General features: G+C 31.6%; 2 protein-coding genes across 4 annotated transcripts in view; one reads left to right on the top strand and one right to left on the bottom strand.

The window, feature by feature from the left end:
* The window catches only part of LOC123297503 (ufm1-specific protease 1), a 29221-nt gene extending 1938 nt beyond the window's left edge, over positions 1–27283 (top strand). For 2 of the 3 annotated variants that reach the window (XR_006535245.1, XR_006535244.1), the window contains exons 5-6: positions 26560–26634; positions 27094–27283. The gene's annotated coding sequence lies outside the window, so the exon portion shown is untranslated. Of the gene's footprint in view, positions 1–4038; positions 4063–26559; positions 26635–27093 lie in introns of those variants that run through there. The other variant, XM_044879182.1, reaches the window with a different exon arrangement.
* LOC123298877 (dynein axonemal heavy chain 10) lies at positions 24–27178 on the bottom strand. Its single transcript, XM_044880974.1, has 58 exons — positions 26944–27178; positions 25615–25674; positions 25044–25121; positions 24831–24980; positions 24223–24266; positions 23210–23814; positions 22952–23135; positions 22656–22895; positions 22323–22513; positions 21785–21980; positions 21326–21718; positions 20651–20942; positions 20189–20314; positions 19888–20061; positions 19682–19830; positions 18156–18505; positions 17538–17732; positions 17090–17381; positions 16266–16502; positions 15794–16196; positions 14875–15163; positions 14620–14815; positions 14330–14563; positions 14116–14236; positions 13592–14059; positions 13088–13467; positions 12839–13027; positions 12398–12736; positions 12104–12262; positions 11788–12042; positions 11229–11727; positions 10884–11164; positions 10428–10692; positions 10008–10222; positions 9743–9931; positions 9323–9680; positions 8984–9257; positions 8392–8587; positions 7967–8164; positions 7723–7867; positions 7452–7638; positions 7195–7390; positions 6550–6868; positions 5680–6201; positions 5282–5436; positions 4980–5198; positions 4467–4740; positions 4180–4337; positions 3701–3972; positions 3350–3509; positions 3081–3282; positions 2876–3018; positions 2653–2814; positions 2412–2583; positions 2077–2208; positions 747–1126; positions 463–642; positions 24–317 (listed from the first exon to the last, which is right to left on the bottom strand). Exons 1-58 carry the CDS (start codon positions 27176–27178, stop codon positions 24–26), a joined length of 13971 nt encoding a protein of 4656 aa, XP_044736909.1.
* Positions 27284–27973: the final 690 nt, after the last annotated feature.

Raw genomic sequence — 27973 nt, 5'->3', positions numbered from 1 at the left:
ACAAAACAAAAAAATTAATTCGATTAATCTTGGTTCATGACAAGACATACACCTTGTAATATCCAATGGCTAATATCTTCCGTTGTACCTAAATCAGCTTCGAATACAAGACCAACACCCATTGCATTCCGTCGTAAGGATGTTGTATACACTGGTGCGCGGAATGTATTTTGTAATTTTAAACGATACGTTTCAATTGGTAAAACAGCTAGTACAGGAATTTCTTCGATTAAAACTTTTGGTCGAGATTTTTTTAGACATTTAGCTTCTACATCCCAACGAGCACCTTCTATGTACAATCCAGTCATGTAACATCCCTAAAAATAAAAAAAAATTATGGGTGGACAGTGTTTTTAAATTGTACAAGCCTAGAGTTGAGCATCCGAGTCATTACTTTCAAACGTCAAATTAAATTTCCTGAGGTATGTGCTGTGGGAATAAGGCTTAAAATGATATACATACCACAGGAGGGCGATCATCCACGTCATCTGGATCTACATACTCAGTTACATATGAGTATAATGTGGATTTATCCAACGGCCAAAAGTTTTTCCGGCATGCCATTTGAATTAACGCAGTTAGGTATGATTCGGGTATATGTAATCCAGATACCCATATTACCACTGGCTCTGATTGTAAAATCTGTAAAAAAAAAGGGAGAAATCGTGTAATAATGAAAAATTTTATTCGGGAACAACCTTGGCGGTAATATATTGATAAGATCTCAGCCAAATAAAAAACATTACCCAATCATTGTATTGACTTTTACGTCGATGAAAATGCGCAATCCATCCGCCCAAATTTTTACATGTTGCCGGACATAATTTGCGCCATGATGCTGGTAATTGTCCATTAAATAACGAATATGCAACATTATCTAATACAGCGTCCATACCAATCTCGCCAGCTAACGCTTTCCGTAATAAAGTTAAAGTTGTTCTCATTTTATCAATAAGATTATTAAATCGTTCTAGCTCTTGACAAAGTACAATAAATGTTGGTGTAATACTTGTCTCATTTGCTTTTTTTACACGCCAAATTTCATACAATGGTGGCATTCTTTCTAATATTCCCACAGCAACATTATCAATAAATTCGTCACGAGTTATACCACCACCAACCTCACCTTAAATTTGTTTTTACGATTATTTTGCTTTATTTAAATTGAATGGAATCTGTCCACGAAAATAAACAATTTCGCAACCTTTAAAAAATTTTGTATTCATTTTTTGTTGCATTGAAAAAAATCGTGGACAGGACCCCAATTCATTAAAAAATTATACTATAAAGCCATTATTAATAGGCGCCTAAAATCTAAAAGAAATAATTTTCGCAATATTAGAGTTATTTTATTTTGCTTGTACGAAGATTCTATGTCTTAAATTACTTCAAATAAGCTGTTTAAGAAATTTTTGGATTTAAATATAAAAGCGTAAAACAGCCTGATGTAGAATTCGGATATCATTCTATTAAACTGTACTTTAATATATTTAATGAAAAGCCTGCAAGGATTCAAGAAAAAGTTTGTCTAAGGAAAAGAAATACTGCGTCGTAATAGTTTGAATAAAAAAGAGCACTATAGCTGTAACATGCAATTTTTTTGTTCTCATATTAATGGGAGGGAGTAAAAATTTTGTTATTACAATTAAGTCACTTCTCAGATATACTGAAAGTGAAAAGGTTGGATTTAGGAATCGAATTAGGTTTTTTCTTTACTCCGAAATTCATTTTCTAAATACAAGATGAATATCACTTCTCTTTTAGCATCTTTGAGTAAGGAAGAAAACAAAATTGCATTAAAAAAATTTAAAAATTAGTCCAAATTAGTCCAGAAAGGCAATAATAAATTTAAGCTGCTATAAAAAATACACAAAAGCTATTAAAACCGATAAAGCGAAAGTTTCAATTTATAGGAATTAACCAAATTTACTAGGCCTCGTAGAGCAGCATATAAATTACCTTTACGAGCAATTTAAATAAAACCATACATACGTTTTTTCACTGGTAACCGTCCTGATAAATATTAAGTTTATATTCTGCTTATTGAAATTATGATTAGTTAAATTAATCGCTTACCTGTTTGTGGTTGGAGTTCAACTAAATTTGCCCACATTTCTTTTGCTGATTGTGTATAGTAACCGATTTCGGCATTCGCATGTAATCCAAATACTTCGGGACTATTCACTAATGGTAATTCTTCTATAGCCGCTAAAATAAGTATTTTAATTTTTAAATGATATTTCGCTAAACTAAAATACTCAATTGCCATCAAATTATAAATAGTTATTCGGGTATTAGACCCGCTTTTGAAAAGGGTCTCAATTAGTTAAACAATTTTTATTTAAAATATAGTTTAGTAGATATAGGGTGTCTAAATAATTAACTTAGTGCTTTATTAAATGTTATTTTACCCATGTAATCGTCTTTTTCGCCGTCTTTTGGGATTACATAGTCAAAATTCGCATCTTTATAAAAATGAAATGGCTGAAATGTGTCGAAAAGAAAATCGCCCATATACTCATCCATATAACATGCAACAATTCTCCGATCAAAATCATCAATTACCCGACCACCGTACATAACCTTAAAAATGCGAACAATTTTTATATTTTGAGTTTTTTGTGGCATTTCCTTTGAGTTGGTGATTTTTACCTCTCCAATTAAGTATTTTAAATTATTCCATGGAACTCGAGTTTCTTTAGCTGCATATGCTTTATTTAAATACGTTTCTAATATCATTACACATACATTAAAATCAGATTCGTTAAAATCGTAGCATATGTTCCATCCAAGTTTGTCGTATTTTCGACGCTCCTAAAATTCTTAAGGTTATTCAGCTGTTCCTAGAAGGTAATAGATTGAAAATGCAACAAACCTGAACTACGCCATGGAAAAAGGCTAAAACATATATTAGTTTTTTGTACACTGGATGTGGCGAATTTTCCAAAACAGTGTGTCGCATTTTAAAGTATGTGTTTTTAATATTTAGTTTCAATCCATTTGGGGGCTCCGTAACCACTGTGAGAATTAAATTTTGTGGAATTATTTCAAGTTATGCTTTGTTTTTGATAATTTGTTACCTTTGAGTGATTTTTGTAAAACACCAATTGGAAAATTATCAACCGGATCAGTTGTTAACCACAGTCGAAATTCCGGATGGGGCTTAGAAATTTTTTCTAATTGTTTCTCTAGTACCTTAATGAATTTTAATAGTAAATGGCAATTTTGTAACATTAACCATTGTCCTCGATTGATGGACGAGTCCAGCAAATTTAAAGCAATCTACAAAAGCCAAACTCATTATGAATTCAAGTTATTTTTTGAGATTCTCAGAAGTTCTTATACTTACAGGTTCCTGCCCTTGTCCAAGAGATAAACATTTAAATCTCGCACCGCCAGTACCAAGACGGTCTGCCAATTTCATCAGTTCACTTGTTGGATCTGATCCAGGACTTAATACAAATATAACTGGCATAAAAGGCGTGCTTTGTTCAAAAATATTTTCCAAACTAAAATACAAATTTTGTGTTATGAATATGGGTGGAGTCAATTAGGGTGGAGTTGTGTCAAACTGGGAGGGTTGTATTGTACTTCCATTCTAGAGCCACAGCGGAACGTCCCTTTTAATATCGAACATCCGGAGTGAAAATGAAAATAAACGTCAAATCGAATTTCTCAAATATATAGGAATGAATTTTACCTGATTGCTGGTGGTGTTACATATGTTTCACCCATCCGTTCAATAATATAATTTGTAATGCCACGATAAATTCGATCAACACGAAAACATCGTAACAACATTAAACCTTCAAATGAATTTAATTTTCGACTATATCCTGATGGCCATTCAACTTCTTCTGGCACATCTAAATCATACCATCGTGACCAGTCGTTAATATCTCTTCGTAAATCGTCAACAATTGTTTTGAATGGTTCAAAATCTGTTCGTAATTTTATAACATCCTCCCAACCCTAAATTTAATAAATTGTTAAATCATAAGATTTAGAAAAGTTAACATTGCAACACGATTGTTGCAGGAGCTGTAACACAGTGAGGTCAAGCCATTCTACTGAACATTGGGAAGAAAGAAAAAGGAACAATAGACCTAGAACTGTCCAGCGAAACGGGAGGATAATAGCTAGTTTTAAAAATAAACAATATTGTCAAATATATCTTACAGATATCCACGGAGCTGGACTTTCTTCTCTTGACTTTTCTAATGTAACACTGCCTTTTATAAAGAAATCTAATTGCGTTTGTTGAACAACACCTTCCGTCAAATCCAATTTCATGGTTATTTGAAATGAGAACAATAATTTGTAACGCTCAAAAATACCTAAAACAAAAGTTGTTCCTTAAAATAAAATCAAAAAATTCGTATCCGAAGGAGTCTAGTGAAAAGCTATTAGGAAACTGTCTCCCTAAACAACCAAATGACTTTTTCGGATAATATTACTTCTTTTACCTGTACAACCGTAAACATACACATTTTCCGTTAGAGTTGCGATAATATTAGCTAAACGTTTATGGAGCATTATATTTGGTAAAGATCGTTGCAACGAGAATATAAATACTTGTAAATATGCTTCCAATGAATATTCGTACATTGGATTCACAATGGACATATCGGATAATACGAAAAATAATATTGCTCCACGTTTCGCTGCTGGTCTGTAACCGTCACGAAGTTTATCTATATCGGCTGATGTTACTGATGCTAATTCAATTTTTGCAAATACCTACAATGAAAATCCATTTTAAAAAACAGATAAAAAACTGATACTTATTTACCGACTACTTTTTGTCTAAGTTTTCTTATATGGAGTAAAATACCCCGTTACAAATTTTCCTGGAATGAACAAGGTATCTCTGGCTATGAAATTTTCGTTCAAGAAAAATTTGTCTAAATCTATAAATCTGTTAAGGCCACGAATATTTTCATCAGGTTTTTAGTTTAATTTTAAGAAAATCATATTACCTCAGCTGCTTTTGTTTTTGTATTGTCTAATGTATTAATTAGCTCAATGTTGTCCAACATATTTCCCGTGGATGTCGAAAGCTCTCTCAAAAGTGAATCTTCTAATATTTGCAATAACTTTTTATTTTCACTCGTCTCTTTGATTAATGTTTCGCGTTGTTCTTCTAAATCGGATCTTTCATTTCTTACTACCACACTCAACAATTGATCTTCTAAGCCCTGTAACAATTTTATTTTTACATTAATCAGTTCTTCAGGTGACGTAATTGTTGCCTAATAAACGAGGTTCGGAAAATACGTACCGATAATGTTACAGTATAATTGATAACAGTTGCTTTAGCATATATTGCTGTATTGAATTGTGGATTCGCTAACTTTGTTGTTAAGTACATACGAAAATGTGGATCAATGTCAACTTCTTGATCACCAAGCATCACAAATGATCGACCTGCAACAGCTAAACATTTTTTGATTAAAATTAATGAATATTAATTTCCTTACACATATTTAGATCCAGGCGTTGTATTTGACAGTTTTCGGATAGAAATTTGAGAGGCTGCTGTGATGAGGTGAAAATTATTTCCTCAATGAATATTCATCAATTTTAAGCTTGCGCGGAACAACAGCCCTTCAAATTTTCTTCAGAAATGACTGTTAAATACTTTGACTGGCCTTAAATCTATTAAATCGTTCAATTTACTTTTGATATTTTTCTCCAAAACGGGCTCAACAACAGGATCAATATAATCGACATCTTGAAATAAAACAGGATGTCCATATCGAATAGCCATATCTAATAATTTTAAATAATCAGCATCGTTAAATGATAATATTTTTAAAGTTGTATCCTCCCGTTTTTTAATCCAATTTAATGCTTGCTGTTGTGGATCTATGCAAAGTGGAAATCGTGATGCACGTGTAGTTAATATACCATTTTGTACGGATAATTCATCCGGTGGTAAACGTTCTGAATTCCATTGACTGATTTCAACATCAGTTGTTAACATTTTTTCTAAACGAAAATTTTCTGTAAGTGATATTTCACGGTTTCGAATATCAGTATACCAATCTTCATAGACCATTGTTTTACGAAACTCGTAACTAAAAGGTCCAGTATATGCTAAAAATGAGCTGGCTAATAAACAATCGCCAACTAATCGGCTACGTTCATCATGCAATTTTTCTAAATCTTCTGTCCAACGAATTCTCTCCGAGCCAAGACCTTTAAAAATGAAATAATATGTCAACGGTTTATAAGAATTAATTTTTTAAATAAAAGTTCGGGTAAATTTAAAAAGAATCCTGGGTGCCATGGTGGTAATACTTTCTGTCAATAATTTAGTCTTGCAGCGTTCTGAAATATAATTCTAGAAGAATGAGTAATTCTAAAAAATTCTGAAACACTTTGAAAAGATCTATGTAAAACTCATTAAGCAGTTTGAAGACTGCTTTTAAGTTTTTGGACTGCCATACTACCTTAACAAATGGCAAAATCGTAAAATTACTACATTGGTCGCATTCGCATTCTGAATTCAAAATGTTTCCTGAATGATATTTTTAAGACACTAACCTGTTATTAATTTATCAGCTGCAGCTAATCTACGCATCATAATTTCAGTTTCTTCTTGTAATTCTTTCATTTTAGCCATTGCCACTTCATAACGCTTATTTAAATTATCTAATTGATTTTCAATTTTATCAATTTCTCTCTCTAGTTTATCCAAATTTTTTTTAGCTTCGTCAAACTCTTTTTCTAATTCTTCAACCTTTTCCTTTTTTGGTTTTACTTCTTTATATACCTCACAGTAATTTAATACTGCTTTGACGTACTGCAGTAACTTAACACCAGCCGAACTGACATTTTCCATTTGATCCAATTTTTTTGATTTCTGAGGAATGAAAAAGGAATGGATTTAGATTTATTAATTATTATTCTGCATTCTATACTCTTCCACAACGCTGGTATGTATTTAAAATATTTAGGCACTAGAGCCCCGTGTTTGGTGGAGGTAACTCAACCTTTTCGGATTTTTGAAAGGATTAGATTATAGCACGAATATTAGGGTTGCAGTGGCTATTTGAGTGCATTCGCCCTATTAATTTTGGCGCTTAAAAATGAAATCACATGTTCAAAATTTAAATAATATACATTTTTTTTGAAATGGCGCTGTTATAATAATGCACCCAGAGGCGCTGTTCCATAAATGCAGCATACCTTTAGATGTGCCTTCACCATTTGCTGTTGTTTTACTGTAATATCCTCAAAAACAATTCCTTCCTTTAAAGTTTTGATAAACATTGGATCAGTCATCATTCCTTTAGCAGATTTCCAGGAAACATCTGGTAGACCTCTTATAATAACTATGCATTCACAAACTATTTGTACTGCTTCTGGAGGAGTTGCATAAGACCTGTAAGCAAAATTAATCTTAGTTAACCAAAGTAACCATAGAAATTCGATGAAATTTGTACCTAATTTGTGTTATTTCATCTTTTTTTATTGCAGATACTGCCTCTTGTGCCTTTAATAATTCTGGCATAGCTTCTGCTAAAACTGCATTTGCTTCATCTGCTTCCTTTTTGATTACTTTACTTTTTTCAGATATTTCTGCGCTTCTTTCAGAGGCAAAGGCTTTCTTTTTCTCGGCATGCATTGTGCCTAAAAATTTAATTAATAGATTTGAAAAGAATTACTATTTTAACTCTGGACATATAGCTTAGCGTTTTTTAAATTTTTACTAACCAGTGCGTATTTCTTCTAATAAACTTTCAACAGCAGCAGTTTGCTCGGCTACTATAACCTTTTGTTCTGCTAGTTTTCCATTTAACTCTTCTAATTCAATACTTGCTTCTGCAATTTTTGTCAAGCCTCTCTCCAAACGCGCACACTGTATGATAAAAATATATATTTTAGGGTAAAAAATTATGTCATAACACAATTTTTCCGAGTAATTTCTGCAATCGAAATATATTAAATTCATATTTACCTGAGCTGCAATGAATTCATTTTTCTCAACCAATAATCTCAAGTATGTGAAAATGAAATCCAAATAAAGTTTTGGTGTTACATAATTTCGACGTCGTAATTTTGTTAAAAATTCAGCTGTAAATTCTGAAACACTCTCATGGACATGTACAACATGTTCTACCACAGGTTGTTGAAATTTTTCAGCAATTTTTGGATTCTGAAAAGTTATTCAACAGTTTAAAATTTAAATCAAAATTATTCAGAAAGTCAGTTTATTTTCAGGATAAAAAAAGGACTTTGAGTTAACAATTATTAGGTCGTGCTATCACGTGAGCTTTTTTTTTTAGAACGTAAGTTGATGAAAAATCCAATTCGTGTTAATCTATTGCCGTTTTTTCATCATGAAAATAATTTTTGTGTCATTTATATTTAATAAATTATTACATCTGAAAGATATACATTGGCCACAGCTCTTAGGGCTTGCTGAGGCCATGGAAATTGCCAATCGATACATGTATTATTTACTAATCCTGGGAAATTTCTACATCGTATTCGTAAAATATCTCCTTGTGGAGACATGCATAACACAACATGTAAATTCTCTGCACATCGGGCTATAAAATATTTCCACACAGCTTCTCTGAAAATTAAAAATAAATTTTAAACATGATAATTTTGTAACTGATTAAGACAGTCGACGAGACGTCATTCTTTTTTAGTAGTTTTGACTTAAGAACAAAAACGTCAACGTCGGAATCGAAGTATGATTGAAAAGTTTTTGGATGAAATTATCTGTTATCTTGGAATTTGACGTACAAAAATCGTGGTGTTAAGTATATAAATTTTCGAAGAGGAGTTTCACCAGACTAAGAAAGGGGAAAGAAACCTCATCGTCGAAGATCAAAAAAAACAATTTTGCATTTGATTTTTATCCGTACAAATATTTTTCAAAAAATGAAATCTGTAACACCATGTTTTGCGTTTAAATCTTATAAATTGTAACATTAGCGCCTATGAAAACAAGATTATTTCCTACTTTGTAATTCCAAATCCAGCATCTTTCGACGCATTTCTACACGAATTAACAATAGTATCTTTATCATCATCACTGAATAAAGCTGGTACTTGTCCAACGGTTAGTATATTATTAATGATTTCCAAAAACCCTTCTTCGGCTACTTGTGATGCTGTAAACATGAAAACTAATTTTTTATCATCGACACCCAACTGATTGAACAAACTTTTTAAGTCTTCTCGAAATGCTAGTTCATTATATCCACGACTTAACATTATTTCGAACATTTCACATTCTGTAAAAGGAAACCTTTTTGATGTCGAATTAATACATTAAAAATATTTCTAATTTTGTTTATACCTGCAGGATATGATGCTAAACGAGTTAAGGATTGTTTTCCACTTCCCCCAACGCCAACAATCAACATATGCCCTTTATATTGTCGAAGTACTCGATGAATCCGCGTCAAATGTTCTAAGGCATCTTCGAACAGTACTAAATCCATCCGTGTACGTCTATCGTTATATTCATCCAGAATTTCTTTGAATAAAAACAAGATTGCATCATAATCAAGTAAGTCTTCATAAAATCGTGGATCATCTGATGTTGCATTTCGATAATCGCCAAATAATAACGGATCTCGCATCACATATGCGACATCTGCTTCAAAATTTTTTTTTAATTGTTCGAGTACATGTTTATTTACTAAATCTTGATCCTAAAGCAAACCAAAAAAATTAAGAGTAGGGGAAGAGCATATTGTCAAAAAAATACACCTACATGTTTGTTAATTAATCGATCAGAAATAACTCGAGTAAACTCATTTCTCCATAATCGAATAAACTGTTTACTTGATTGGAAATATGGCGGAGTTGATAAACATATTCCACCCACGATTCTTGATAAATCACGGAGGTTGAATATGTAATGAAATTTGCTTGGAGTTGGTGGCAATTCGACAATAATTATCTAAAATATTTAAGAACAAAATTAAAAGGAATGAATGCAGAAAGAGTCTAGTTGGAAAAATCGAAAAATCACGTACTTTATATAAATTCAAAGTTATTAGCATAAGCGAATCCAGCGTTGCTTTAACATCATCACTAAAATTATCTGTATGCCCTCTTAACAGTGATAGGTAAATCCGTTTTACTGTTACATCTGCAGGGAATACTATGTTGAACACCGAAAACATTGACATAAATCGAGGATCAACTTCATTTCGACCACCTCCAGCTTTTCCCATAGCTGCAAAATAGCCTGAAATAAAATTGAATGGAATTAATTATCTGATGTCTGTAAACAAGATAATGGTATTTTGCTAAATAATATCGAGTGTGTCATTCGACATAGAAGACTACAGACTTTTCGTGGGGGCGATCACTTCTTTAGGTATCATAATTGCCCCTAAGGTCCAAGTAAGGGAGTTCGGATATATTATTTAATACAGAAAAAAGTGCATTACTTATATCTTTTAACGTTTTCCAATTCAATTCACCGCCTCGATTATATAAACCTCCACGTTCAAATAATAATTTTAATAAGGCAATTGGCTGTTGGGTACCATATTCATCAACTTGAGGCATGTTCATATCGTCTATAAATACTAATAATGTTTTTCCAACTGGTGGGCCATAAACATCTTTTGTACGTTTTTCAACACTCGCTTCAATACTTCTTTGTACGTCCAATGATGAAGTTCTTGATGACATGTTAATATTCAAAACCAACTGAAATAATTAAGTATTAAGATGAGAAATAAATTAGTGACAACCAAAGTTTTTGCTCCTTTGTATACTCTTGTTATAATTGTTAATCCGGATTAAGTGATTTATACAAGATATGATTCAAATCGAGTGCAAAATTTGGTTGAAAGGATAATCGTTCTTGAATATTTAAAATGATAATGTTTTTAACTTACCGTTTTTCCTTCTTGTAACAAATTTTTGATAAAACTATCGATTGTCGCCGATTTTGAAGTGCCAGTTTCTCCCACTAACACAACGGGTCGATGAATACTATTCATTAAATTTAAGAGCCATGTGGTTCGACATGTATCTACAGTTGGTACAAGAACATTGGCAAAATTTACTGTTTTATCATGAATATATTCTGGCACAAGCCATTCCCATGCAACCCATACTCTTTGTTCTAGATCTAAATAGTAGTCATACATTGTTGGAAAACCTTCTGGAATATTTTCTAAAATAATAATATATAGCGAAATTAGCGCATATTTTACTCTGTGTTTTTTCAAGAAACTTACTCATTGGTGCTTTTGAATCGGGTGTATCTTGCGGCGCAACCATCATTCCACTTTGTTTTTTTGCAAACGCATCAAATGTAACTTTTGATTCTTCCAAAATTGAAGCACCTAGCGAACAAATTACTGCTTGTAAAAATACTGCTTCGCATGCCTCTTTGTCTACCAACGATTCATCCTCTTTTTCTGGATAAGTATCCTTCGGTGGAAAAGTGCCATTTATCATGTTGCAAAGTTGAATTACCATATTTAAACCGGTTTGTGGAATAATTGTTTTTAATGGTGCTACCATTTGAACACCTAATATACCTAAAGTGATATAATCTAACGATATTGGAACATATTTTTCATATAATCCATCAAAAAATTTTCTTTCTGGCTTATATGGACGTGTGTTTAGCCAACGTTGCCAATATGGTCGATAATTTAAATTTTTTGGATCAACATACACCATACCGGCACGGGATACTGTTGCGGGAGATGCATAACTTAAATCACCAACCTGCATCAAAAAATTTATAAAACCATACTTCGAATCAAACTTCGAAAAAAAAAATCATACTTCGAATAATAAAGCAGACCATGGCTGTAATCGAACCCGTTCTCCATTGGCCAAAGTTAATAGTTTATTATCATCCATAACTGAATTCATATTCTCAATCCATAACGCATCAACATCACCATCGAATAAAATATATATACGTTCCTCATTCTCATTAGGCTTGTTAACATCTCGAAATATATTTGATAGAAGACCATCTGTCCAATCTCGAGTTTTTGGATCTAAAACTCCATATAGTTCTATTACAGAACAAGCCTGAAAGATAAACCCAATAATCGTGTTAAATATATTTCTGACTGGAAATTTGGTAACTTACTTTTGGATTTAATATTCTTAATGTTGTTGGCAAATTTAACGCAGTTTGGGCATTACAAAGTGTTTGGATTACAACTGTTTTTCCACCCCCGGTTGGTCCGACAATCATTGTACAATGACGTGTCATCATGGTTTCGTATAATTGTACAACTTTGTCAACCTAAATTGGAAAATAATTGACGATTGATTTAAATATAGGAAAAATTTTATAAATCTGGATAATATTTCAGGAAAGATGGGATCATGTTGTGTTCAAAATTAATATCTTTCATTTAAGGCTGATAAATTGTATTACCTGTTGCGGTAATAAAATGTATCCATTTTTCTTTAAATCATTTTCAACAGCTTTATTAAAATCTGGATAGATTTGTCTTGGACAGTCAATACCAGGAAATAAATCTTTAATTAAACCCAAAAATAATGGTACGTCATCGTATACAAATTTTGGATAGTTCATATCTCTTAAAGCTCTCATTAATACAACCATTTCGGACAATTCCGGTGATTCACGTTTCATTTTGCCCGCCATACGTAATACGGACGTTAGCGCTCTTAAACCCCAATCGTAATGGAATTGTTTTGATAATTGTTCTTTCGCTACTTTATACAAGACTGTCATTTTTTTCGCCAAAACCTACAAAATAATGAAAAAAATCTAAACTTAAAACCGCAACAACAAAAAATGATATCTGGGGGGGATTTGACCAAAATCTGAATTTGGTCAAATATTTCTTACTTTTGCTTCCAAGAATCCATCAGAAAATAATGAAATTAAACAAATCATGTTCAAATCTGGTACAATACACACGACCGGCCGAAATAATGCTTTCACTGATTCGGGAAGTTCGGTACGACCAGCGTAGCCAGGATTCATTGTTATAAATATTCCAACTTTTGTATCCAAAGCAATTTCTTTACCCTCAAACTGAAATCAAGATTAAAATTAATAAAATTCTCAGAGTTTGAGATCCTGGTTGACACATACATTGAATCGAGTTGCCTTATTTATTAAAGCTGTTCGTATAGTTTGCAACTGCGTTGAAATAACAGATAGCACCGAAATTTCGATACGATTAAACTCATCATAACAGCCCCAAGCTCCACATTGACATAAACCAGACAAATTCTGTCCAATGGCCGTGAAATCCATACCTTCACCACAGTTTGTAACTATACATAATAAACCCATTGCTTTTGCTAAATCTTTGGTCGTTTCCGTTTTGCCAGTACCTGCGGGTCCAGCTGGAGCTCCACCCAGTTGCATTGTTAATGCTTGTGTGATTGTTAAGTAAATTCGATCTGTTAATCCTGTTACCACTAGACGTCCATTTAAACCCATGTACTCATATCCATATTCGAAATTTCCTAGAAAAATTAAGTATTAATTTGAAAAATTACCGAGAAATACCCAGAGTTTTTTTCCCAGATTTAAATTTTTTAACTTTTTTAGAATAGTTCTTGGAAGAATTTAGAAATATAATGCACTTACCTGTACATTGAACGACACGTAAATTATCTAAATCATGTACCCAATAAAATCGTAATTGACTTTCCCATCCAAATTCAGTGGCATCCATTACCGAATCACGCACAAAGTCTTCAATAATATCCCGAGCATGTACATCAATTGTAACAATTGTACGGAATTTTAAACGATCATTCGGCGATAATTCAGCACGTACTTTGATCACAAGCTCATCTAATTGATTATTTAATTGCTGCAAATATTCTTTCATTGCACGTTTATTGCCCGCTTTAATTTTTTCAAATACATTTTCAACTTCAGCTGTCCACCAAACAGCATTCGATGCCAAACATATCATTCCTTGAAAATCAAATATCCAATCTGTTCGTGGACGACGTACACTACCAAAATTATGGATTCCTTTTTTCGTTATGAAACGATTTGAACGACGCATTTCTTGTAATACGCAATTCATCCAATTTTCAACACGTCCTGTAAATAATTGGTTTTAGGAACTTGTATTTTAGAATATTAATTGTAGATTATACCTTCAGTTATTACGGGATTTCGAAATTCCATTACTTCTCCCTCTCCGGATATCATTGCGGTTGCTATTAAATGTTCTAAATTGTCTTTGGTTAATCGTAGCGATTTAATATTATCAAACATCTAAGAAGAAAAGTGAAAATTAAATATTAACATTTACAAAGTTTTGGGTAATAGTTTTTGTTGCCCGTTTTGTGACGGACTGGAGAAACTTACTTTTATCATGTTATCTTGTACACATCCCGGTCCTGTACTACCTAAAATCGACAGTAATTCATCAGTTGAAATGAAATAAAAACGTGGAAATATTTCCCGTTTCGAATCTAAATATTCATTCAACGATTTCTGACACTTTTCTAAGCCATATGACAATCCGATTAATTCATCCAAACGACCTTCTACTAAACAACAATCCAATACATTCAAGCGTTTTGCCGTATCGACCATTATCTATTAAAAAAGAAAAAAGGTTGTTTGGGTACGAAAATATGAGTTTTTCAACTTACCCTTCGAAAACTAAAATCAATATCATCAAATTTTTTCGCTTCTTTTGGTAATTGTGTTCGTATATCACCACCAACAAAAATACCCTCCAAGTAAATCCATTTTCTTTGTAATATGAACCATTGTTCAATGACATCACCTATTAATTGTAAATTTTTATCCCATTTTTGAACAGTTCCCAAAAATGGCCCAATAAACCTTGTAAAAGAAAGATTTTAAGATTTTGGGAATTTTTAACACATTTCTGGCATACTTACGGTGAGCCTGCCATACTTTGAAGGCTCATTGAATCATTGTCAAGTTGTGTTAAAATTTCATCAACAGGTAATAAAATATATCCACGATCTTCGTTACCTTTGTAATGTTTTGAAACCGTAAAAAATACATTTGCCCAAGTTTCTTTTATGTCCTTTACACCTTTTTCAATTTGCAATTCTTTAATTGCATTGTTCACGATTGTTTCAGCAATTTCTTGAGATTTGTGCAATTCCATAGCAAACATATCTGACAATGTAAATCGATCTGGGTGCATATCAAATACTTGACCTAGAATTTTTTTCAAAATTTTAGTTTTTAAAGATCAGTAATTTTTTGCTCAATTTGTTAAGTAGGCTATGGCCACAAGATAAAAAATTTCAAACAGTTTTAAATCTCACTAAAAAAACTCTTCGAGTAAGAAAATATTGTATTAGATGTCAAAATGTGATATTCAGTCACTATTTTCCAATAAGTTAATTTTTCGAGGCACTATAAAAAAACCTTTCCAAAACCTGACCTCGCATCGACCTCTACACAGCGATGTATAATGAGCGAGGCTGAACCGTTTAGCTAATCGTTCCATGGTATGTTTTGAGGCGACGCAATGTTGAAAAGGAGGGTAAAACTGCCAGAACTCGAAGCATTTGATAGAAATTTGGAAACACATCTCAAATATTGAGTGTTTAGAGTGAATTTTTGACGTCCTGTCCGGCAATGAATTTCTTTATTGGGTTAACCCTCAAAATACTCCCTCCCCCGTGCGCACGGTCCTGCTCGCTGAAGTTTAACATCATTAAAAATTATAATTTTCGCTAAATAAGCTTCAAAATTCTGATATCAAAGATGAAAAAAGGAAGAATTTAGACTACCAGGCCACTTACCTGCATTTATCGATTATTTTCTAAAATAAAAAATTACCTGTTTTAGCCATAAGCTCATTCCAATGCCGTTCACGCATTGCTTCGTGACGTAATGACACCATTAACGGTACTATATTTTTGAATTGTTTCATATAAATATCCAAATTCACTCCAGTTGGTATTGTTCGTACAGCCTTTGGTAATTTACGATATTCTTTCATAAAATTCTCCATACCATCCACCAAAGTTTGTGGATTTAAGTTCACCCATAATGTTTTACCCCACGAATCAATCGATATTTTTACACTACGATATATCTTATATAACGATTCTAATGCTTGGAAATCCTTGTAAACTTTGTTAAAATTGGAGTAATCTGCCATTGGTAAATCAAAAAGTAATTCTGCATTTATTAAATCCTGTCGTTTATCCTCAAATTCAGCGAACTTTCTTGAGTAATCCTTTGGAAATTAAGATTTTTATTAACAAAAATTCGATAAAATTTGTTCAATTTGTTTGGGTGTACGTACATCCATCATTTTCAAGCCAGCATCTAAATCGTCTCCGACTGATGGTGGACCTGTTTCGGTGAATTCCTTGACAAATGTATCAATTAACTTCAAGAATTCTTTGATTTCAACCACAGTCATTGAAGAAAACAGATCTTTTGTCGCTTCTAAAGTTCTTGTTCGCATTTTTGATGATAAATATAAATCGTTCCATTTTTCTTCCAATTCGTGTGATTTTTTTTCATCTTCGAGGTCGTACTATGAATAAATAAAATGGGAAATAAATTTTCACGATCTTTCTTCTTTTCAAAGTGAGAATCATGTAGTCACCTCACTTTTGTGTCATTTCCTGATAATAACGAGGGCAAATTTTCATAGGCGTTTTTGGACCTACAGCACCATGCTTGTTAGCGATAAAACTTATCAGAAAATTGACACAGAAGTGAGGTAAGTACGTCAATTTCACGCCACTGATTCAGACGAACTAAAAATTGAATTTTTAAAATTACCGGAACGTTGTGACACTTTAATAATTGATAAGTTTCTTGGAAATCCTTGTAAGCAACCTCAGAACTGACAACATCCTTACTAATATTTGAAATACATTGCATCACACTTTTGAATACTACTAGACCATTGATTTTCTGATTCAATTCTAAATGATATTCCTAAAATGAATTTTCTAATAATTTTTTGTATGTACCTTGAATACACAGGGTGAACCATTTTAATCTATTACGATTAATAGCTCCATATTGAAAGTTATATAGTTTGATGGAGGGGGGCATCATGCCAGTCATAATATATTAAAATGGTCCACCATTTTGTATAGAAGAAAAACTTACACGAATTTTATTTTCAAAGTCATCCATTCTGGCTTTTGTTTTGGCTGCCAATTTTTCACCTAGGATTCGTTTCCATTCCATCGCCTCGTCACTAATTCCTTCTAATAAAGGTTCTAAATTCAAACGTATTGCACCGATATCTTCATATTTAGGATGCTGTTCTAACTCTTCAATAATATTTGCGTAAAATATAAATTTTTCATCAAATTGAAAGAGTGCCTTATGTTTTGCTATAAATTTTTCGCAAACAATGCTCTTATCATATACCCATAATGTTTTGTATCTTCTCCAACTAAAAAAAAGAGTGTAATTTTGAGTTAACTACATATCCTGTCGGGAATCGAATCACGGACCCTCTACTATTCAAATGAATAATCTTGCCACCAAGTTGCATGGAAGTCTGTCTTCAATTTCTAGATACTCTCTATTGCTTGATCTAAATACTCACCATTGCAGATACTGATGCGTATTCAATATAATTCTGTGCGATACATCTTGTATCTTGTTAATAAGTTCATTAAACTCGTTTATCTGCATGATATCTTCGTAAAATGAATATAAGAAATAATCATGTGTATCTTGTATTTCTTGGGGCGGACACTGAAGACAACTTTTGTCTACCCAACGCGGTATTTGTTTTAATCTAAAAAGTTAAATATTTCTTATTAAATTAGAATTAAACTCGTATAAGGTAGGGCACGAAAACTTGCTGATTTGTATTTGGAAATGTGATTTCACGACGCCCAAGGAGTAATATTGATTGCCGATTGTATTGGAACGATCGATTGGCAGTTTTCAGTGTCCTCAGCTCTCGACTCGTAAACATAAAGCTGCCTTAAGCAGTTTTGACCGCAATCTAAGAATTCTTCATGGTGATCACAACTTTCATCCCTAGGTGAATTGAGATGACAGTTAGATTGAGATTACTTTAATGGACGTCGAATTTCCTTAAGAGTCGATCTTCAGTAGCTGGAGGCTCTTCCCAATTTAGCCTCATTATTTTTTTTCTCGATTAACTAGCCTCATAACCGTACTTACAATTTTGACAAGTTCGTTTTATCATTACCTATTTGTAAAATTTTTAACATTACGTAACGTAACAGTTAAAATTTCTGTAGGTGATGGCCTTAAAGCAATCTCTGGTATTGATAACACTGCATCCACTTGAAATATTGGTGTTTTTGAATTTAAATCTTTGATAAATTTTCTTAAATTATTTCTTGTCATTAAAATTAATCCATAATAGATTTGTGTTTCCCAATATTCATAGTAATGTTCCATTTTTGGTGATCTTCCACAACTTGTACCTAATACAACATTTTCCATTTTCTTTAATAATGGCGTTACATCAGCGTATAATTTTAAAACTGTACACATTTTCTCCGTACGATCCATTTCTTGTAAAAAGAAATATTCCTACAGGAAAATTCAATAAGTTTTCATCATATTGTTGTTATAAGTATTCCAACCATTAAGAAAATCTCTGCATCACTAGGATTAGAAACATTTTGGATCGGGATATGAAATATAAGAAAGTTAAACAAATTACATTTTAAAGACTTTCTGAAAAAGTTTTTATTAAGAACCAGAAACAAGAGCACATAAGTAAAGCAACTTTATTTACGAAGGAAAAACGAGTTCCCAGAGCTTTCTTGAGCCATCACAATTGTTAATATTAAGAAGAATTAAGATAAATTTTTTATGGAAGACATTAAAGTTAAACTTTCAACTCTGAAAAGTTCTTAGACATCAAATTTCGGCTTTCTAACTCATTAAAACCTCTTGTCTGATTAAAGAATTATTTATATCCATTAAATTCATTGTTACGAAGCTTCGAAATGACAATCATTTCTAACAGACTGTCAGATGGTTAGCATTTGTTTGTAAAAAAAATCGAACAACTTTTTACAGCCTGCCATTTATTTGAATAAAAGGCAAGACTGTTCAATACACTAAAAATTTATTGGCAGGCGGTTTTATCCTGTTTAACCATTCGTTAATGCGTTATGGGTGTTATTTCATACATTTTTCTGTTGTTTGCGATGGGTATGGGTAAAAGGGATGGATAAAATCGAGAACATTTTAAGATACTACCTATTTCTATAGAATTACGTTATTATGCCAAAATTTCAACTAAAGCCACAAAAAGTGTTATCTTTTTGATGACCAGGGTGCAGAATATGTCGTGCAAAACACCAATCTCTAATAATTCTTACCTTGCAAGGATGCCGTTCATCCGAATCATATGGTATCATTACACGAAACATGTCAGTCTCAACAATTTTAATAATTCTTTTCCATATATCACAACTGACATGGAAATTTTGATGAATTATTGAATGGATATTTTTTAATATCATATTAGCATTGGAAGTGTAATCATTTATTGATAGATTATTCCATGTGATACGACTAATACCTGGTTGGATGTATTTTTCTGCTTCTAATAAATGACCTTTCATTAAAAGAATCTGAAAAAAAAACAATGATTTTGGGTTGTAACTCGCGGTTAGCAAATATTTGCTACCTTCCTAATTAAAAAAATACTTGGCTATCTACTAGAATTTCACTGAATCGAAAAATTTTACTAACCTCAGGAACTGATAATTGTTGAATAATCGATGTATAACCATCAAGCATTTGTTCGACGGCGTACAGATCCTGATGCAATTTATAATTTCTTTCAGATGCATCACGAATTTCTTGTGGTATTTCATAGCCTAACTCCTCCATTAATTTTGCTTCAGCAATTACATAAAATATTTCATGATTAAAATTCAATGTAAATTTTAAAGCACGTTCAGAACAGATTTGTCCACCCATCATTTCTCGCCAAGTTAATGGTGTCGCTACTGGACCTGCTATTTTTAATTTTGATAGCCTGCGATCCGTTTGCTTCTCATCACTTTTCATTTGTATCAGTGACTTCGTAGTTGACTGAGTTAATTTAGATCTTTGTTTTTTCAGTGTAACTGAATAAAAATAAATTATTTTAGAGATAATACTTTTTGAAATGTTGGAAAGAGAAATTTAAACTAAAAAGAAACTTAAACATTTGTATTTTAATTGCGCCAAGTATATTCTTCCAATCATATTTACCTCCGATGGATGATGTGGTAGATTGTAAGGATGACTTTTGAATTGATGTCCTTTGCGGCGGTTTAAGAAACGAGACGGATTCTGCATTAATCTTTGTTGCTTCATCTGATTTCTTTTTTGGTTGTACTGAAATGATTAAATTTTGGGTGTCAGGTTGTATCGATTTGAAAACTACTGCTACTTTTAAATATTTTAATCAAAATTTAAAATATCTCATTGCTAAGACTACAATCATTTCTAATTTTTACGGTTATACAATTTTTGTATGAACCGGGTGACCAAAATTATTCATTAAGATATTCGAGATCCCTGACTGAGAAAAAAAACTACATTATGAAGTATTAAAAGCAACTATCGGAAACCTTAATTCTCTTATCATGCGCAAAAGCTTGTTCATAATTGAAAAAAGAGATATTAAGAAATTTTTGCTGAAGTAAGAAAAATACTAAAAAATTGACTAACTTTTAGCTTCTGGATCATATTCAACTTTAAGGCAATGCTGTTGAAACGATTGTAAAACAATTGGTTTGGCCTTTTGAATCCAAGCATTATAATTTTGCAATTCAAATTCTTGTAATATTTTTGCCATGTCCGTGTATTGTGAAACAACATCCTTTACACTACCTTTCAATTCATTCACTCGTTTGAATAGTACCATTGGTCGTTTGATAATATTTAAAAGGGATCGTGCCCAATATATAGCTCCCGCATATGGTGGGTGATAACGTAATAATGGTGGATTTCGGCGATATCTCTGCAAGTAATAAATCGGTGAAATTTCTGTATTTAAAGATATAGTGAATCCTTAGATTATTTAAGAAAGGCATGCAAGAAGGTATCGATCGAGGCAGAAGTGACGGAAGCTGGCAACGTTTACGGAGTGAGAGTTTATTTTAAGACGACTCAGTTGCGGATATTTCTCATGTCCTTGTCATAGCGGGAATATTCAATGTTTGGATAAATGTAGGTATTTGCATTAAGTTTTTAGGTTGACCCAAATCTAGATAGAACAAATACACTTCTTGCCTTTTTCGGTAGACTTTCAACTTTTCATACACTTTGTTAAAATTCATTACACTGCCGGAAATCGATGTCTTCTTACATCCGTGTTTAGAAATATTAAATAAAAAAATTTACTTGATAAATATCTTGCACTTTATAAATTTCTTTTAAAAATTGTTGTAGAATAAAATCAAATTTTGACAATAATTGTGATTTAATTGAGTCGCGTGTTTTAATATTTTTAAATTTCAATAATATTGTTAAAGCTTCTTCAGATGATCGTAATGTTTTAAAGCTTTCATCAATGAAGTATTTCGCTTCAGCTTCTAATATTACTAATTCTTTATTAAACCAATCCATAACCGCTTGCCAATTTTCGGAAAATTTTGGATTATATACATCAAAATCTACCGTTTTTATTGGTAACATTAATCCTTTTACGCGTAACAGCACGTTATCAATTTGATTTGGATCAATTACAATTGATTTTAATTCTGGTCCGAATATTACTTCGAAATCACTTAAAGACTTGAAACAAAAAATAGTTATTTTATTAAAAATTATAGGAAATTTTTTCTATGTATTTTAATTTACCTTTGCTGCATAATTTAGATCACCTAAGACTCTTGCAAAGTAATCAGATTCACCAAATAATCGTCGTCTATCAAATTCCCAACGTTGACCTTTTGTATTTTCTATTTTTTCACGTACTTCGAAATACGAGGATTTCCATGTTTGAAACATTTCCATAGCATTTTTAGTTTGTTCGCATATTTCATCTAATGTTAGACTGAAAATAAGTAGAAGTATTTGATAAAATTGTTGATATTTCCTTATTAAGATTTTGATACTTCTAATTTTATCCTTTTAGCTTAGACATCGTAAAATGAGTCTAGCCAAGACTTTACCCAGCTACAAGCATTCTAGATCTTCTGAAGACTGAGAGGGATGCAACAGGGATGTCTTTCAAACAAAACAACATGTCTTTCTCTAGCAGTAATTAAATCGTTGCCCTGGATTGACTTTTTGGCCAGGCAGACTGAATATTACAGAAGCAGAGGATATCTGAAGTGGGCAAATCTTGGGTCTAGTTTAGGACATTTTCGGAAATTTGGGAAAAATATATCCTTACTTAAATAACGTGGACATTTCAATATTCTGTTTCGTTGTATTTTTTAAACACCAACAAATTCGTTCCATTAGTGGCAGCATATGTTCATCGGTGGAGTAATAATTGGATAGAATCCAAATCATTTCCAAACCATACATTATATTTGGTATGACTCCATTTAATTTTTTGAAATCCTTACTTCTTTCAACTGTCTAAATGAAAATAAAAAAGTATATAAAAAGATGGTGAAAAATGGAATGGAACGTTATTATCATATCGGCCAATTTTTTCAAACTTATTAGCCCTCCTTTTTTTAGACTAAAAAATGGCAGGTTTTTTAATGGTAAAACATACCTTAAAATGGCGCAATAAAGACATAAGAATTTTGAAATTATCACGTGCATCTTCATAATACGTATAAAACTCTTTATTAGCAATTTCAAAACTTTGAATTTTTGGTGAGTTTGCTATCGTTAAAATATCTAAAATTTGAACAATTAAATGTGATTTAATTTGTTCGATGATAATACTGAATGTTGCCTCTTTTTCATGCCATAAATCGAATTCTGCTATTGGTCCGTTACGTTCTGGTTCCTATAAAATTAATATTGGTTCTAATTAAGAAACAAAGTTTTTTAGATCAATTTTACCTTTTCGCTGTAAGAAATTATAACTTTTTCCATATGCTGTTCCCATGACGTAACTACACCTTCCAATATTGTTATTAATTTTGGAATTTGTGCATATTCTTGATTAGATTTGGAATCGTCTAATAATGTTTCAATATTTGAAGGGAGTGGTAATTTTATATCACCTTCAATATGTTCTAACGTCCTAAAAATTTTACAAAGTCTTTATGATCAATTTTTGAGAAACTTGTGGTTTAACCTACTTCTAATCGTCCTTACCATTGAACTGATGTTTGTAAATTATTAACATCTTTTATTAAATTATTCTTAGTTGGAAGATTCTTTATTGTTTCGGGTGCTAGAGGCGTCGATCCTACTATACTTTCAATACTGACAACTAATTTAGATTTTTTATCAATTTCTTCAGACATTTTCTTTTTCAGTATACCAACTTTTCCTTGATCTTGTTGTAATTCTTCCTTTTGGATGATCAATGATAAGCGTCGAAAATCTGAAGGTCGAGAAAATGCTAATTGACTTGTTGCTAAGCTAACTGACGATTTATTAAAATCAAAGATTGCGTCCAGATCAATTTCTGCTGCTTGTATCATTACAGGTTCACGAAATTGATTTTCAACCATTGGAATCATGGCTTTATCAACTGTTTGTAACATTGAGTTCAGTACACGTTTTGAGCAAGTCCCAGCTATACAATAATCGTTCATTTCTTCTGCACTCTCAAAATCCGTGTCCATTACTGGTATCGGTTCAGTAGTTTTACGTAATACGTATACGTAACGTTTTACTTTGCTAGTTGTATCTGCTTTGATTGGTCCAAATTGACCAACAAACATTTCAATTTGTTTAACAACTGGTACCATTCTCTAGAAAAAAAGTATTTAACATGGACAATACAGATCAGAAATTTTATATTCTAAGATTCCGTAAATGTGCTAATTTATAAATCTATACTTTCCATAGAATGTTTCGTCCACAACGAATTATTTTAAGATGGTTAAAGCAAAAATATTTGCAAATATATTTGGATCGAGTTGCAAACAAAATCACCCGGGAACTGTTCGAATATTTTTGCTGCAATGTTCAATTGTTGAAGATCAGATTTGGTGTACGAACAGAATAAGATGGAGATACCTTGAAAGTATCGCTCAATTGAAAATAACAAGAGGTTTTATGAATTGAAAATCTGTTTTCTATGTCACTCTTTACTTATTGGATGATCCGCTCAAATGTGAAAAATTTCATACTTAGCAACACTTAATATATGTTCTTACCTTAACGTAAATATATTCTGGTGGAAAAATCTTTCCATCCACAGCTAAACAGAATAAAATTAAAATTTACGATTAGGAAAACTTTTTACGGCTGATGATGATTAGATATGAGGTGAATTTTCTCTGTAATGAAATGAATGATAAAATCTTTTTTATGCAGATGACTTTCGATGAAATGTGTGAACATTTATTAAGAAAAAAAACCTCACCTATTTCGACTCTTGGTGATTTGTTTTTTTGGGCTTTGGGAGCTTTCTGTTTCTTACCTATACAAAAGTGAATTTGATGAATTCACTAAAATATGTATAAAAAATATATATATATATTTTCCAGGATATTTGGATCCAGGAAGGTTGCAAATGATAAACACGTTTATTTTTCTGGTCATTCCGAAATAAAGTCTTACTAAGTATACGCTTTTCAGAAAAAAAAAACCTTTTAAATACGAAGATTAATTTTATTTTGTCACTCTTCACCGCTTTGTTTCGAGATTGGAAGTTTTCATCCCTCCAAGCTATCTTACAATTTCTAAGAATTTTGAAATTAATTACTCACGCAACGCACGGGAAATAACTGCTTTTATCGTTTATTCGAGTCTATAAACCTACCGCCTTTTTTACGAGGTTTTTCTTCTATAATTTCTTCTTCCTCAATTTCTTCCTCTTCCATTTCAGTTTCAAGTTCTCCTTCTTCCTCTTCTTCTTCTAACATGGTCATTATATCTTGACCAGATTTCTTTTCAACAGGAGGATGCCATTCTATAAAACAAATTGATGTAATAATTATTCATATTGGAAGTTCTATTTGATCCCAATTCTTACCCATTGGTATTGCTTCTTCGCCGTCTTCTAGAGTGTACTCTTCCATTACTTCGATTGTATGAGGCGGTAAGGGAACCTCTGTAAAAATATTGTCAAAGTTACAATAAAAAAACTTTCTATTTTTTGCCCAAGCAAGCCTGCCGAATGTATGATTAATTAGAACTAAAAGCATATAAAGCAAGGGCACTTAAGCGAAAAAAGTTGCTGGGAAAGTAGAATTTATTTCAACCACATCTTGTTATTCTCCTTGGTGTAAGGGTGAAGAAAAAGCTTTGTTCATTTTCAGCTAATACGTCACTTTAGAATTTTTTTAAATTGTTTTCTGTATTCTGGAAAATATTTCTGCATTCAATTATCCGCCAACTGTCCTAATCTAAAAAGTAAGCTAAAATTTTTTCTGGATCTCTTTGAATTAAAACTAAGCAAAAGCAAAAATTGTCAATAAATTATCATACCATAAATATCATTTGTTAAATATTTCAAAAATTGATTTACCTTTTTTCTTTTCTGTTAAATTAAAGAAATGGATTATGTATTTTGAAAAAGTTTAAAAATTTGTTATTATACTTACTTTTTCCACCTCCTTTCTTAGGCTTTTCAAATACGGTGCCAGGAGGAAAATGTCGTCGAACTAAAAGAAAAAGAAATTAGTTTTAGAAAACGAAAATAAGACCTTATTTATAATTTGTAAATGTTTTATGTATTGATAATGAATTTATAAGGATTCTATTAGTTAATTTCTTAAGAAATGTTGAGAAATATATATATAGAAAGTTCCCTGAAGTAATGAAAAGGTCTAACTCTACGGTTTAATAAGGCTTCTCATATTATATTATTGCAGAAACTGATTTCATCTTTACGAAACATTTTGTTCACAAAAGCTGTAAATATTCATTTGGACTGTTTAACAAAGTTAATTATTTCTTTTGCTTAGAATTTGAAGTCAATCAGTATTAAGAAATGTGGAAAAAGTTCTTTTTCACACTCCTGATATGAGAAAATTTAAATAAATCTGTTGAGTAGCTGGCAGCGCTATGAATTTCATCTTTCTGAATATGAATCAAATTCAAATAAGTTTCTAAACGGAATAACAATTAATCCGTTAAGTGTCTTTTCTAAAATATTGTTCCTTATACGTGAAATTTCCAAAGGAAGTCAAGAAAGAGAATAAAATAGAGAAATGTTGTATTTAATTCTCAGTAATTATTAAAAAGAGAGAAATGGGAGATTTTTTATAATTCCCATCGCTCCCGCTTTTATTTATTGTCACCCCTACGCCTGCTTTGAATGAATTTTCGCGTTACTATAGTTTTAATTTTTTTATTTCGTCTTTTTATTTAAAAAAATTAAATGAGTTTTATGTTGTTTTAAATCGAAAACACAGCATATTGATTGTGTGTGTTTTAAAATTTATTTTTCTTTTTTTAATATTTGTAATCATGATTCTTTTTGAGGTGAGCCAAAAAATAATAAAATTTGAATTGTGCCTAACATTTTTCTTTTGTGTTTTTTCAAGGTTGCAAAATTTTTTTTTGGTGACATGGAGTTCTATAGTAAATTTGACACAAAACATCCTTCTAAGAAGATTTAAGTAAGTTCAATTTTTTGTAGTCATTAAAACATTGTTAACATTAAAAACTAGATCAGACACTTTAATTTTTTTGGAATCTACTTCTAAAATTTTGCTGTTATTTTTATAAATAAACTACTTTTTGGTCTGAGGTCAATTGCAAAATTGCTGAAGAAGGGTTTAAAATGCTACAGTTTGCGATTGATAATTGCGAATTGCAACCCGCCGCGCCGACTGGCGATAATAGCATTCTGTCGTTTTTGGAATTGATAACTTAACGTAGTACAAAATTTGCGTGAGAATAATAGAAAAGAAACTGAAGTTATTTACTTAGCTGTCGAATAGTTTTCTCAACATCAACAATTTTCTCATAATACGTTTTATAAACAATAAAAATACGTCGATCTAAATCGCTACTATTACGTATAGGACCATCAAAAAAGTCTAATAGTAAATTATCTAATTTATTATCATTTTCAGCCATCATTCTATCAAATGCCTCTTCATTGGTGACATTTGTATATGCCATAATACGATCTCGAATCCATTTACGGCGTGGATCCATTTTTCGTATTATGCGTGATATTTAAATGAAAAAAGCCTAGAAACAAAATGATGATTACACTTAATTAAAGAAAATGTCTTTATTTTTTTAAAATTAGCTAATTAGTTGACACATACAAATGAGATGTAACACATTTAAAAAAAAATTGTTTATTTATTGTAACTAAATATTTTTGAGATGCTTTTTTAATAAACGTGTTAATATTTACATATTGATTTGTTTTTGTAAACAAGGAGTTACCTAGGATATGTCAACAATGAGTTTGTTTTCTCCAGGTGTTGATATTTTCATTACGTTTTACACATTTTCGTGATATTTTATCATTAAAAAACGATATTGAACTTTTTAGGTGCTTACGTAGTGCTTGCTACGAACCCTGGCTCACCGGAACAAGATGTAAATTGTAACAAAGGGCCAATAAATTATTACTGTACGTGTGCTTGGCTACTTTTACATTGGATTTGTTTTATAAACTTTTAAAATTCATTTCTCTGATTGAATTCGAAAAAATCTAAAACAGTTCGTTTGCGAGAATTATTTTGGAAAAATCTTCAAGACATTTGGTACAAGAAAAATGTTTGTTTCATAGGCACACATCTTACACCGGTATCGAATTCGATCTAAATTTTCAGGTTCAATTAAAACCTCACTCTGATTCATAACTGATAAACATTAATTGAACGCTAGAAAGTTGTTCTTTATAAATACGCAAACATTTTGTTGTAAATCGAATAGTTTAGACAGTAATTGATAGCAAAAATCTAGCTTTTTGTTCGTTTGTTCAATCAATTTGAA

This window comes from Chrysoperla carnea, chromosome 4 (genome assembly GCF_905475395.1).
Source record: "Chrysoperla carnea chromosome 4, inChrCarn1.1, whole genome shotgun sequence".
Classification (NCBI taxonomy): domain Eukaryota; kingdom Metazoa; phylum Arthropoda; class Insecta; order Neuroptera; family Chrysopidae; genus Chrysoperla; species Chrysoperla carnea.
Note: the sequence above shows the minus strand (reverse complement) of the source record. Positions and strands in the feature narration are given on the sequence as shown.

Excerpts from the sequence above, each read along its gene's own strand:
- LOC123298877 (XM_044880974.1), bottom strand. The coding sequence starts at position 27,178 with ATGGATCCACGCCGTAAATGGATTCGAGATCGTATTATGGCATATACA. Across the intron at positions 24,267-24,830 it reads AAAACCTCGTAAAAAAGGCG|CTGTGGATGGAAAGATTTTT; the intron begins GTAGGTTTATAG and ends TATTCTGTTTAG. Across the intron at positions 23,136-23,209 it reads TTACAAACATCAGTTCAATG|GACGTTAGAACATATTGAAG; the intron begins GTAAGGACGATT and ends TAAAATTTTTAG.